The sequence below is a fragment of the Aplysia californica genome, unplaced genomic scaffold (genome assembly GCF_000002075.1).
Source record: "Aplysia californica isolate F4 #8 unplaced genomic scaffold, AplCal3.0 scaffold00671, whole genome shotgun sequence".
Lineage (NCBI taxonomy): Eukaryota > Metazoa > Mollusca > Gastropoda > Aplysiida > Aplysiidae > Aplysia > Aplysia californica.
This window is the reverse complement of record NW_004797941.1, coordinates 338249-352099: the sequence shown is the minus strand read 5'-3', so window position 1 is coordinate 352099 and position 13851 is coordinate 338249. Positions and strand designations below refer to the sequence as shown.

Here is a 13851-nt window from a genome sequence, read left to right as displayed (position 1 = left end):
CACACCCTCCCCACTCGTTCGCTACGGCCTTCATTGTTGGTTCGCGTGGGCTCTCCCATTCTTTGTTTCGCTGGATCACCAACAACTTTCTCACCTGGCGAGGTTTTATATGTTTAATTGGTCTGTGCGCTGTGCACAGCAGCAGCACTATTTCGTTATAATCGACTCGCGTGACTGTCTGATTGCGCAATAGCAGTATTTTATTTACAGAGATAAAGAAGGGAAAAAACGGGGTTTTTAGAATAGTATCTTTATAACAGACTTCTCGTTATTACAGGACTCGTTATAAGTGGACTCCACTGTAACTGACAATGTTCTGATTTCTTTACATTCGTATATGTGTACACGCATATGTCCGACCCAAGAACTAAGAATGAATGTGTTAGGTGTCAATATTTTTATTCCATACAAGAAGTTCATCTCTACCCATGTATTAACAATCTTTCTTAGTTGTATGCAGGCTGCCACGTGGGTGGTTGGCGGGTGCTCTGGTGTGGTTTGCTTCTTCTTTCCTATCAAATGTCTATCATCTTTATCTCCCCTCCTTCTTTTTTGTGCATGTTACTCTCTTGTAACACCTCTAATCTTCGGCAGTTATATGACCTTATTGTGTTGCAAGTGCCGTAAAACACTTACTAAAACTAAACTAAAAAGCAGGCTGCCACAGACACAGTATGATTCATGAACAAACGCAGAGTAACTTTCTCTTGTTTAATGGTAGAACAAGAGCTAACGCTGAGTGTCTTTAGTTAAAAAATGCAGATGTGCATCTTTCTTCTCTTATAACTTGACTATTACTACTCGCGCAGATTTAAGATTTCTTATAGTAAAAGACCTGATATTCGTAGTCAGTTTAACACAGATTTTGAAGAGATCTGTCATGCCGTTTTAAAATAAACAATTTATTCATAAGTATGTCATTGAAATAGAACAGATTGGGTACTCTACAAACACTTGTCTAGAACAAAAACTAAGGCACAGAAATTAACCATTCTAACGCAGAATAAATCTCAAGACATTGAGCTTTTTAGTAAATTCGCTAATGGTTTGCTGTGTGGAATGGGGAAGAAGTTATACCGGCAAAGTTGCTTCAGGGCTCATTAACCCCATGACCCCAAGCCAGGGCTGCTGAGTCACGCTAACTAAAGGTAACAAAATCTAGCAAAAAGTGACGCTGCGGGATAGGGTTAAGAAATTTGCTCTTATAGGGTTATCCGAAAAAACTCCCCGTTACAACTCAACTTTTTTTGTAAATAATTTCCTCCACGCTGGCGCTTTGTTTTTCAAATTTGAACCCAATATTTAGCAGCCAAAAGGAATTTGTCTGATATTCATTTTACATAGTTCTGCAGAATAGTTTTGCTCTGTATAGTGCAAAAGAAAACAACCCATTTTTGGCGTGTCCCCATTTGTGTAGCATGACGCAATAGTTCGCTTTAGACCTGCCTCTAGAAGTCACAACGATTGCGCCATATTGCCTCCTACCGCAGTCTAACAAGTCAACAGAAGTTTGCGGACACTGTTGTTCTCAAGTTTCCTTTTCCTGCTGAGATCATAGTTAAGTTCAGCAAAGAGCAGTGAGTTTTTTGTATTTAGCACTACCTCACCTCCAACTCATTATCCCTTATATTTCATGAGTTTGGCACAAGGTAGGGAAAAAGTGCCCTCAAGGCCTTCTTTGATGTCATAGGTAGAGATGTTACATCAGTTGAATCTATAATAAATCAGAATTAAAAATTCCAAGACAAAAAGACCACTACAGGTGGAAAATGCACCGCCCACACCCTTTTAAATATCACCATGATACAGAATTCAGTAGTCGAGTCCTCACGGGTCTGCTTTTTCAAGATAGATCTTCACTTCTCACCTATGGCGGGTCCTTTTGTTTGGCCACCATGAACGACACATCAAAAATGATTCGAATCCAAAGGAGGATACGTATAGCACTGGCTCTAAGAATTCTGAATAACATGTTAATTTTCGAAAATTTCTGTAAGAGAAATGAAATAGTTAAAATGTTACAGGGATGGAAAAATTAAATGTTTAAAAGAAAAGGAAGAATAAAAAAAGCAAACCAATCCAATGGGTTCTTGACTTTCCTTACAAGATTTTTTAATTGGTGCATTTTGCATTTATGGGTGTTTTTCTTTTAAGCCTTTTTCGTAAAAAAAAAAACTATGAATATTATATCAAACAAATTCCTTTGGAATAAATAATGTCTGTTCCAAATTACAACGCTCTAGGACAATTTTTGTGCGAGATATTCAGAAAAAAAGTGGTAAAGTTTTTTTTGGGTCAACTTTTGAAACTATAACTTCCTCCTTATCTCACATAGCAAACCACCTTACTGATGTTCTGAAAGCTCAATGAATCGAGATTTATTCTTCATTGGAATGGTTATTTTTTGTGCCTCAGTTTTTGTTCTAGACAAGTGTTAGTAGAGTACCCAGTTTGTCATATTTTTAGTCATAAACATTTGAATAAATGCTTGTTTATTTAACATCGGCTCAATAGATGTCTCCAAAATCCATGTTAAACTGACTATGAATATCAGGTCATTTACCTTGAGAAATCTTCAATCTGGGCTGGTAAAACGTGTAATAGTCAAGTTATAAGAGAAGAAAGAAGCACATCTGCAGTTCTGACATTCGACTCTCAGTGTTAACTCTTGCTTTACCATGGAACACACTCGAGAAAGACACTTTGCATTTGCTCATGAATTATGCCATGTCTATGGCAGTCTGCATACAACTGAAAGGTATGCGATCATTAAAAACATAAAACTGTAAAGACATGGGCTGAGACATATAAATCGTGTATATTATGGAATATAAAGAAATGACATCCGATACTTTCATTCTTAGTTTTTGTGTCGTAAATGCACGTGCTCCACGCTATTTACCGATTATTGCAATCGCTATGCGTTTTAACGATCGCATAATTACGCAGCAATCTTGAGATTGCGCTGCGAGTTTTAACGATCAAATAATTGTATCATTCTTGTGAGCTCTTCAGTTTCATATATGTTAATTTTAATTTTAATTTTCATATTTTTACACTTTTGAAATTATTTTCCTTGATGTGAGTAAAAGAATAAAGATGGAAGGGCATTTTTTTTCCTAAATTATTTCAAAGTTGTAAAATATTAACGCAATCTTCAGATTGCCATGCAATTATACGATCGTTTAAACACGCTGCGCAATCTTAAGATTGCTGCGCAATTATACGATCGTTAAAACACACAGCGCAATCTATGCGCCGATCGGTAAATAGCGCGAAACACATGTGCTTTTGTGAATGTGGAGAAATCAGAATGTGGTTAGTTTTTGCAAATGGTCAGAGCAGTTGAAAGAAAAGCTAGAAAAGTCTAGTTTTGATTCAGTGTTGCTGGAAAGCTAGAAATTATTTTGAAAACCCAGTTACTTCAAGTTATTCCCATTCTCCCGTCAACTTACTAAAGGTAGAAACTTTAATGTGGGTGGTTGGCGGGTGCTCTGGTGTGGTTTGCTTCTTCTTTCATCGTCTTTATCTCCCCTCCTTTTTTGTGTTTGTTACCCTCTTGTAACAACTCTAATCTTCAGCGCTTATATGACCTTATTGTGTTGCAAATGCCGTAAAACACTAACTAAAATTAAAAGAAATGTAAAGTTTTAAGAAAAGTAAGGAAAGGATTTCTTCTGGCGTATTTTGATACTGCCATTGTTGCAACGCGCCATGGTTGTTTTATTTTGTCTATGTAGCAAAATGTCGTTTGTCTCAAAACATCAACTTTTGATAGCTTTTCCGTTCAATTCTTTTATTTCCTATTTAATTCTAATAATATTCTCAGGATTTGTTGTTTACAACATAATCATAACCTAACTTTGTACAGAATGATAGATGTATAGATACATTTATAAGTGAGTTGTGGATGATTATGTAACCATATTGAGAGTTTGCGGGGGGGGGTAAGTTATGTTGAAGTTGAAATTATAAGTTCTTTGGCTGAGGAAAATGCCAAAACACACACAACATATGGCTGGATCTAAGAGTTGACAGGGTTTGTTGAGATTTTGCTGGATGAATATAGCCTATTACAAAAAAAATAGATGCTGATGTGGCTTGATAGTTTTATTCCAGCCAAGGGAATCTGAACTCAAATTTGGGGTGATCTCCCTTAAATTCACACTCTATGGCTTGTTCATTTTCGCCTGACCGCGTTTCAAAAATTCTAGCTCATTAAGGAATGTACCTATGCGCTCGAAACTTTCCACAGCACTTCTATAGGCCGGCGACCAAACAAAAATTTTTTTTTTTTAAAATCTTGACCTAGTTATAAAAACATTTTCCTCCATTCTTTGGATGCATACACAGGATCACTAAAATAAATTACAGTAGCCTTGACTACAAATTGCTCGTTTTGAGAGAGCGACACCGCCCTGCCCTCACATTTCTGTGTGAGCTTGTCGATTTCATCCCCTGGCTGTCTAGATGTCTCCGCGTGCTCCATGTGAGTGTAGAAAAATACTTTCCCCGTCGCTTGAATCGTGTTTCTTAGGCGAACGTTAAAGAGTGGTGTTGAGGAAAATATGTCCCTTATTATTTTGTTGACCCGCTTTAGGCTTACATCAAAGAAAAGTGTTGGAACGTTTCTTTACAGTGACTTTCTTGAATGGGCTTTTAGATTCTGTTGGTCGCTTAACTTTAAGACCCGCATGCTCAGACCCAGAAAGATTAAACAGAGCGATTTGTTTTCATCCCGTTTTAACAGGGGTCAGACGAAAGTGAATGAGCTATAGATAACAAATACACACAAACCAAATTCAAAACTTAACACAGATATAACAACCATGGCAGCTGGTAAATACACACACAGCATTGTTAGGTTTTTAGTAAGGAGGCTATGAGATGACCTTTCATCTTTCCAGTCACACACATAAAGAGACAAAATCTTCAAGGTGTTCCTCAACAGAGACGGACTATGATTTATTGTGCAAAATCTATGGTCTTTCTGGCCCACAGGGCACTTATCCATACCTGCAGTGCTTAACACCACAAAAAAAATACAGGTCATGTCTATTCCATATGTTGCACACCGTATTAAAATGTGCCTACAAGTATTACTCTCCTGAATAGACTGGATCGCTTGTTTGAAATTATGGATTATTGTATTGTTTACAAAGGTTTCCAGATTCTCTTGAAGTTTTTATTGTTGTTTTTTATATTTTTTATATCATGTTGTAATTGCTAAACCCACTGTCTAACATTTTTGTTGTTGCAGTGATACAATGGGAAACAAAGGAGCGTACATAACTGTTACAGGCGACAATTTAACACCAAATTTTACGTCTTATGAGGCTGTGGTAAGTATGCTGTAGCTTTACATTAATTTAATTTAAATTTTGCTTAGCACCAGGAGGTATAGATTTCATGTTTTTAGATGTTTGCTGGGAATAGTGGCTCAACAGAGTGGAAGCAGAAATATTTACAAATCAAAACGTTCAGTACTGGGGTAAATATGTTTTTGAAGAATTCACCCATTTCAGTATACTTATCAAAGCCTTGATTAAAAACAACTGAAAAAAAAATCAGCACCCCACCTGTGGCCCTAAGTTATATTAGGTACAGTTAAAGAATCAGCTGTAGTTCACTTACATTATATTCAGACAAAGAAGCTTACTTCAGTTAACCCACTCAGTACCATAAGATTTCCAGTAGGAAGATGGCTCAGGACCACGCAAATCCATGTTTGTAATGTAGTGGGTATTTTGAAAAAATCATTATGAAATAACCAATCCATTGATCAAAAAAATCTTGAAACAAGTTCTTCACAAATGACTAAATTTTAATTTAAAAATTACTTGTTTATTGTGTGTGTTGACTGTACTTCATAATTGAAGATAAAATCAGCCGAGTTGTAGATCTAGATCTAGTCATATGCTCCTCATTGACCTCATTCTCATTGACCGAATCACCCCCCAAAGGCACAATTAGATCGGCATCAATGTCACTTTCACTTAAATTGCTACCTTTCTGTGGGTTTTCTCCCCCAGCACTGATATTTTCTTTAAAATTATCCAAAAGTTCGCCTAAAGCAGTCTGAACGGAACGCGATGCCGGCGGCTTTCGAAGAACACTCGATCTTAGCTTGCGCGACCCGTGTGAACTTCAGTTTGTTTACATTGAATTTAGTCCAACTAAAATTTCCAGAGTTATGTCCCTGCTGCTCTCAAGGAGAGAATGATTATCTATTTTCTGATTGGTCGAAATGCAGGTTAAATACGATGGTTACCAAGCGTGTACACTTCCCTAGAAACAACGCTACTAGCGCGCGGCCGGCTACGGCCGTAATGGTACTAGGCTTTTGAAATGGAAGCGGCCGGCTATGGCCGTTATGGTACTGAGTGGGTTAAGCAGTGGGAAAAGATTGCCTGTAATATCATCTCTCCACGTAAAGAAATGAAATGTCTAGCATTGCTGACTGCTTTGTGTCACTCTAGATGTAGGCTACATACTCTTCTAGGCTTGTCTATGATAAAGACAAGCATCCTTTTCCAAGGAATTAGGTAGTATAAACACAACATGTAAGCTCACTCAGCTTTCTAAGCACATGGTTTTGGTAAAATAGGGGTATTTTGGATCACTGTTTATTTTGCTGTGCCACAATAAAACACCAAACGCCCCAACACCATGAAAAAGACTAGCTTTTCTTATAATGGTGTGCGTTGTCTAGTTTTTCTTGTATTTGGAGCTAGAGAATCACTGTGGAAAGCCAAGGTCCTAGCTGTCGGAACGTGAGGTCAGCCGATTCAAAAATTGACTCCCATGTATTCAATTGCTTTGTGGAAAGATTAATTCTTTGGTTGGGAATTAGAGAGCTTTGAATGGTATATCAAGTGGTATAATTTTAACTTTTGGGGTCTAAACAGAACACCTTTAAATATAGTGTCAAAGTTTTCAAAGATCATCTTTTACACTAAATATTTCAAATACTGGCTCAAAAATGGCACGGTTAGAAAGATCAGTTCACTTTCTGTTGGAATAAAGTTTTCTTGGGATTATTTTGAAGAAATCCTTGCATGAAACTCCAACTGAAGTATATAACCCAACACAGGGAGCACTTGGTACAGAACAGTGTAAAGACAAACTGCTCTGACCCATGGCCGCTACGACACTAGCTGGGGCAGGGAATGGTGTTTTTATCAAAATAACAAGTTTTGCATTTTTGAGGCAGTAAAATACAGATTTACAGCCTTGAAAAAAATTATTCTCCATATCTGTGTTATTGTGATTGTCCTCTGTCAGTGTGTAGATTTTTGGTACTTTTGATACAATGTTATTGTCTGTCAAACATAGGGTTGCAAGTAGTTGGTGACTTTCATAATATTTTGATTTAAAAGGCTGACATTTTCTTCAAGACTGACTAAGAGATAAAAGAATGATATGTAAATTCTTAGGATAGATAGGCCTTTCAAATGGAATAGATAAATTTGTCATAAAGCTACTTTGAAAATTGGGTTTCTGTTACCTATCCATTTCTCCAGGGGTTTTACCCGGATGCATGCCCCAAAGTCCTGGAAAATGGAGAGAATCCCCCCAAAATATACCTCATGTGTTCTTAAAATTCATTTTAAAAAAATTATTACTTTCTGAGATCTACTCAAAATAGTGTTGTTACCTGGTCAGATAAACAATTCTGAGAAAACTGCAAAGAGAGATAATTTTTGGTGAAGATTTTCCTACATTGCTACCTCTCTCAAATGCATTTTCCAGCTATTTATAAGTTTGATAAAGGAATTAGGCTTCTAAAGATGGATCCTTGATATTGATATCTATTAAGATACTCCAAAATCCGAAAACTGATATTTTTTTCAAAATTTTTACTGATCTGACCAGTGGATCCCCTTAAAAAAATTACTGTCGCACTATATCTGGGTCAATTTTGACCATTCAGAGACTTTAAAAAAAGAACTACTGTACTTTCGCTCCATAGCCTCATTTTCAGTCAATTCCAATAGAACATTCATTCTTCCTTGACCTCATAGAAATGCATACCATGGCAGTGTCATGCGTTCGGCGATTGAAGCTCCGTGCAACTCCGCTCTAGATGCGAATCGATTGACTCCACACTACGCCCCTCAAGGTGCTAAATGGTTAAAGGAATGCATCTTTAATGCAGGCAGTTTTTGCAGAACAGGGTACATCTCTGAAATTCAATTCTGGGCACTCCTGTGCAGACGCAATTTATGTAAATCAGGGCTATCTTGATGAGTTATTTCTATCAAGCTTAGAGTAGGTGCTGGTGCTAAAAACCAAAATTTTCTTTTTAATGCAGCTTGAAATGAATTTTGAAGCAGCCTTGTGAACCAAATAGTGAAACCAATGCTCTTGAATTTTCTGATATTCTGAAAAAACATACTTAAAATGCACCAAATTTTTTTTCCACCAATGCAGCCTTTCAAGCCTTTAGTTACAAATCGAAGAAAGTGGGCTGGGGCTGTGCTTTTCACAATTTTTAAAAATAAGACTTCAGTGAAGCAAGTCAGGCAGCCTGTATAGCCATATGCTGTTGTGTACGCCAGTCTATGAGACTTGGACGAAGAATTGATTCTGGAACTGATCTCCCCAATGAGTGCTACGGAAGAAAAGTTTTGATTTCCTTTTACTTTAATCAGTGGTTACCAATTAGGATACTTTTTAAAATAAAAATTTCTTTAAAAAAAAAAAAGAATAAATTATTAAATGTTTTATTGTCCCCTTACGGAAATTCGAGTTACAATGGCAAACATACATATGATACATAAATACATAATCAGAAATACATACACACATGTACTTAAATACACAAAATAACACCTATACAGAACAATTTCACAAACATGCCATTGCTGGTCGTCACTGTGCAGCGCCCTGTTTTTTTAGCTAGTGTTGTCGTGTCTTGCTCAAGAACACACCCCAGTGACCACCCGTCTGAACCCTATGTCACCAACATTTGCTTGATTTGATATGGAAAAAATAGAGGTTATCCTGAATCCTGAGGCTGATCAGGTAACCAGTAAATGGCTTGGTGTTTGACTCATGGGGAGTTATTGCTATATTTGACTCATCGGAAGTAGGCCATACCGGTAATTGCTATTCGTTGGAAATAATTTCTATTCGTCGAAAGTAATCATGTTATTACTGGACTCAACAGAAGTAATTGACACTTGTCAGAAGTAATTCGGTATGTAATTTTCTAGGAGTCTGACTCCGGGAAAGGACTCACTACTCCTGCAAGTAACTGTATTTATCTAGGGGTCAGAACTTCTGGAAGAAATCATGGACTCCGCGGAAGAAATCACATCAATGATCAGTATTAAATTTTTGGGTTGAGACCCAATTCCTACGATACCTTGTTTTCAACAATCAAAAACCTGCAGTTACCAAAAAAAAAATGTAACCGCCCACCTGTGCAGTCTATTAAATAGTACTAGCCTACAGTAAAATACGACATACAGACGGCACTCTGTCGATGCATTAATTGACCTAGTTTTCTCAGTTTCAGTAGAAAAATGGCATTTCTCTTCACTTTGATACTCAATTCGCAGAAAAAGTACATTCAATCAAAATTCTCAAACTTTGATTTTAATTTTAAAAATTTACTATTTTGTACTCAATTTATAAATAGGTCCAATATATTGTTGGAAAACTCATTCAGTGCAAAATAGAATGAGACTTTATCGACCGATACCGAGAATTGACTTAATGTGCTGAACGATGAAAGGAGGTCATCTCCTTGGTTCGTTAGTGATGGCAGCTGTTTTCATTGTCATATTAATTACTGAATGGGCGCTGTGATTTTGAAAAAGAAAAAAAAATCTCTTTTGTATTTCCCTGCCAGCGATGGGTCTTTTCGTTGATCTCTTTTATGCCTCTGCCAGGGTGGCTCTTAACTTTGAGGAACATTCAGTACCAAATTCACAGTTGAACATGAACTTAAAGCAGCAGAGCTGGAATGACTGCAATGCACTGGAAGAAGGTTGGAAAAAAACTAGTTGAAATTGTCTGATATACCTTATATCACACTGGACTTATCTATCAGTGCCCTATTATCATTTCATTGTTTGGAAATTATAATATTTTGATAGTCTTTACTGGTGTGGTTTATAAATTTAAAAAATCAGTTTGGTAGTTACCTTGCATTCACATCCAAACACACTCAGATACACCACGGCGCACCGGCAGTGGAATTTTAGTTGCCGCGGGGGGTTCCCCGCCGGGCGCCTTATCACGTCGGGGTCACGGGGGTCAGCTGCCTGTCGCCGTTCTGTCTGGACCGACTTGATTTTTGGTACTTTTCAACGTACAATTTAAGGTGTATCCTTGTATTTATGGTAATTCTCATTTAGTGCACCCAAAGCACGCATTTCTACTCTTGAGTCTAAAAAAAGAACGGACGTTGTAACTTGTCTGGTTATTTCGTTAGACGCGCTGGAGTCGGCAATGCTAAATTGTAATTTTTTTGGGACTAGCGTGAATGAAAAAAAATCAATATAAAAAAAACGCATCGTCAAAATCTGTCGAACTTTTGGAACAGGAACGACATAACATAAGTGCATTTACTCAGAAAAGATGGTATCTGCGCTTATAATAGAAGGCTGTAATTTTGCAATTTTATCCATCGGGCACACAATTCGCTACGAAGTAATTCCTCCAAATACAACTTTATGTGTCTAATGTAATCATGAATATTCGCATATTTTCTCGAAAGTTTATAAAAGTTATCATGAAGTTTCTCAATGAAAAGTAAAAATCGATTTTAGTGCTAGAATATATCTTCAACGTAGATCTAATACACGAACAGTATCTGTTACACTCCAGAAATTGCTTACTTTTCTTAAAACGCTAAGTCTAGGTTTTGTAAGTTGACTGAATAATAAGGATGACTTCTCGTAATTGGGTTATAAGAATAATTTCTAGCTTTCCAGGGACACTGAATCAGCACCAGACTTTTCCAGCTTTTTTTACGTTTCTATGACCATTTGCAATAACTGACAATGTGACTGATTTCTTTACATTCATAATTGTGTCCGCGCATATTTCCTGCACAAAAACTAAGAATGAATGTTTTAGCTGTCATTATTTTTATTCCATACTAGAAGTTTATCTCTACCCATGTATTTACACGGTTTGTGGTTTTTTAAATCGCTTATATTATATCTTTTTAGTTGTATGCAGGCTGCCACAGACACAGCATGATTCATGAACAAACACAGAGTAACTTTCTCTTGTTTAATAGTAAAATAAGAGCTAACGCTGATCGTCTTTAGTTAAAATATGCAGATATGCATCTTTCTTCTCTTATAACTTGACTATTACTACTATCGCAGATTTAAGATTTCTTATGGTAAAAGACATGATATTCGTAGTCAGTTTAACACAGAATTTGGAGAGATCTGTCGTGCCTTTTTTAAAATAACAATCATTTATTCATAACTTTGTAACTAAAATAGGACAAATTGGGTACTCTACAAACACTTTTCTAGAACAAAAACTAAGGCACAGAAACTAACCATTCTAACGCAGAATAAATCTCAAGACATTGAGCTTTTAGTACATTCGCGTAATGGTTTGCTGTGTGGGATGGGGAAGAAGTTATATCGTTTTAAACATAGTCAAAAATGCGAACTTCCCGACCGACACCGGCAAAGTCGCCTCAGGGCTCATTAACCCCGTGACCCCGAGCCGGGGAGCTCCGGCGGGCTGCTGAGTCACGCGAACTAAAAGTAACAGAATCGGGCGAAAAGTGACGCCGTGACACGCGCGCACACGCACACACACACACACACACACACACACACACACACACACACACACACTCACACACACACACACTCAAACGCTCACATAAAAGTATTTATAATATAATTGCATAATACTTGTAACTACGATGATAGCACTGGCATCTGGTGTAGAGGTTGGGCACTTTTCAGTCACACACATAAGACCTGAGTTTGCTTTCCAAGTGGGGAGAAAAATTTTTTTTGAGGGATGTTTTATCCCTCATAGTCCACTGTGACATAGAGAACCGTATTTTTTTTTTACAAAGCTGAAATCATTGCAGATCTCAGACATGATGATTTGTCATTTTCTCGACAAAAACACTAAGACTGTTCCAGCCAGCGCTGCATCGACCCCCACAGCAAGCAATACGGCTCTATACTGTAGTGTACTGAGTGCTCCCCATGTTGAGGGTCATATACTCTTGGAGTTTCACTGAAGGATCGATGCAAAATAATCTCAAGCCTATGATTCTAATAGAAAATGAACTGGTCTTTCTATTGAAAACTTGGACGCTATTATAAAAAGCTTCCTTCTACGGTAAGAGAGCATGGTTCACAAAAATACAAAAGGCCATAAATATACCACAGGAAACCTTGTTCAAAGCTCTATAGTTCTTCACCAATGAAAAGATGGCATTTTATCAGCATTCTTTCCACGAAACATTTGGATGCATGGGTGTCAATTAAATTAGCTAAATTATGTTGATGGAGGCGTTGAAATACAAGCATGATTTTGTACTTTAAATCATGTTATCCGCACAGGTTTTTTTTGGTTGAACAGAGATTTTACCTGTTTTTTCAGGATTAAAATTATTGTTGTTATGTGAGTTGACTTTTATGAATTCTAAGTGTTTCTTTCCCCCCCCCCCCCCATATCCCCTTTTTTTCAGCCACATCCCAATGTGAAACCTATGGCATATGCAAACCCATTCTTTGGACTCTTTTAGCAGCAATGTGATCTTCTGAATTGTGGTGTACATTGATTTTGTAATTGCTGTGTGAAAGATAAGGATTTGAAATTGTGTGCTACAAATGTATCAAGTAAAGCTATACTTTTGTTTTTGTCTTACTTGTGAGGTTTTACTCCAACTGTAAACAGGGACTTTTATGAGAAACTATTACTGTGTCTTAACCATTTTAATCTTGTTTAGTGGGAATCACTTCTTCTTGTAACGCAGGATGTAGAGCAGAATGCTTTTTCCTGTTCTTTCTCTTTTTATATCAAAACATATCAAGAGAAATAGAATGACAAATGTTCATCGGTTGAGTTGATTTCCTGAATATTTCAAACATAGGCAGTCAATAATCAAAAATAATTTTTCACCTTTATTTATTTATTTTTAAAAAAGAATTTTTCATGTTAGGATTTGAGAATAAGCACTTTTGTAAAGTCTTTTTCTTTGTTTTAGTTTTAGAGGTTGTGCCTCTATTGGAAATATCTATTAATGCCCAATTAAACATATTTGGAGTTCATTAAAGCAAGGTGCAGTTTACCATTGAGGGACCCAAGTTCTGTGAATATTGTCAAGTAACTTTTGTTGCCATAACTTTGAAGGAAACACAGAGCAGAGAAATAAGTAAGGTAGTGTGGTGAATGGTTTTCACTCTCCTGTGTCTTGAAATCATGGTGCAGGCACACCATGGAATCTGTGCTGTTATTATACTCCTAATATCCAGGTGATGAAGACTTAAATGATATCTCTCTGTCCCTGTTCCGGTCTCTGTCTCACTCTCTGTCTGTCTGTCTGTCTGTCTGTCTGTCTGTCTGTCTGTCTGTCTGTCTGTCTGTCTGTCTGTCTGTCTGTCTGTCTGTCTGTCTCTGTCTGTCTGTCTGTCTGTCTGTCTCTCTCTCTCTCTCTCTCTCTCTCTCTCTCTCTCTCTCTCTATCTCTCTCTCTCTCCTTCCCTCCTTCCCTCCCCTCCCCTTATAAATGACAGATGTAACCCTATCTGTACATCGTGTTTTACTATCGTATCCATACGACATGGGGAACTCTGTGCCACCACTTTCCAAAGAAGGAATTTACTCGTTAATCCGATCCATATGCTTT

The 13851-nt window shown here is 37.2% G+C and overlaps 1 protein-coding gene across 1 annotated transcript in view; it reads left to right on the top strand.

Annotated features, from left to right (window-relative positions):
* LOC101850843 (serine/threonine-protein phosphatase 5) overlaps positions 1-13345 on the top strand; it is a 66076-nt gene extending 52731 nt beyond the window's left edge. The window contains exons 13-14 of the mRNA XM_005108241.3: positions 5261-5342; positions 12692-13345. Of these exons, the coding sequence (XP_005108298.1) occupies positions 5261-5342; positions 12692-12748 (139 nt within the window). The 3' untranslated portion in view covers positions 12749-13345. The remainder of the gene's footprint in view (positions 1-5260; positions 5343-12691) is intronic.
* Positions 13346-13851: the final 506 nt, after the last annotated feature.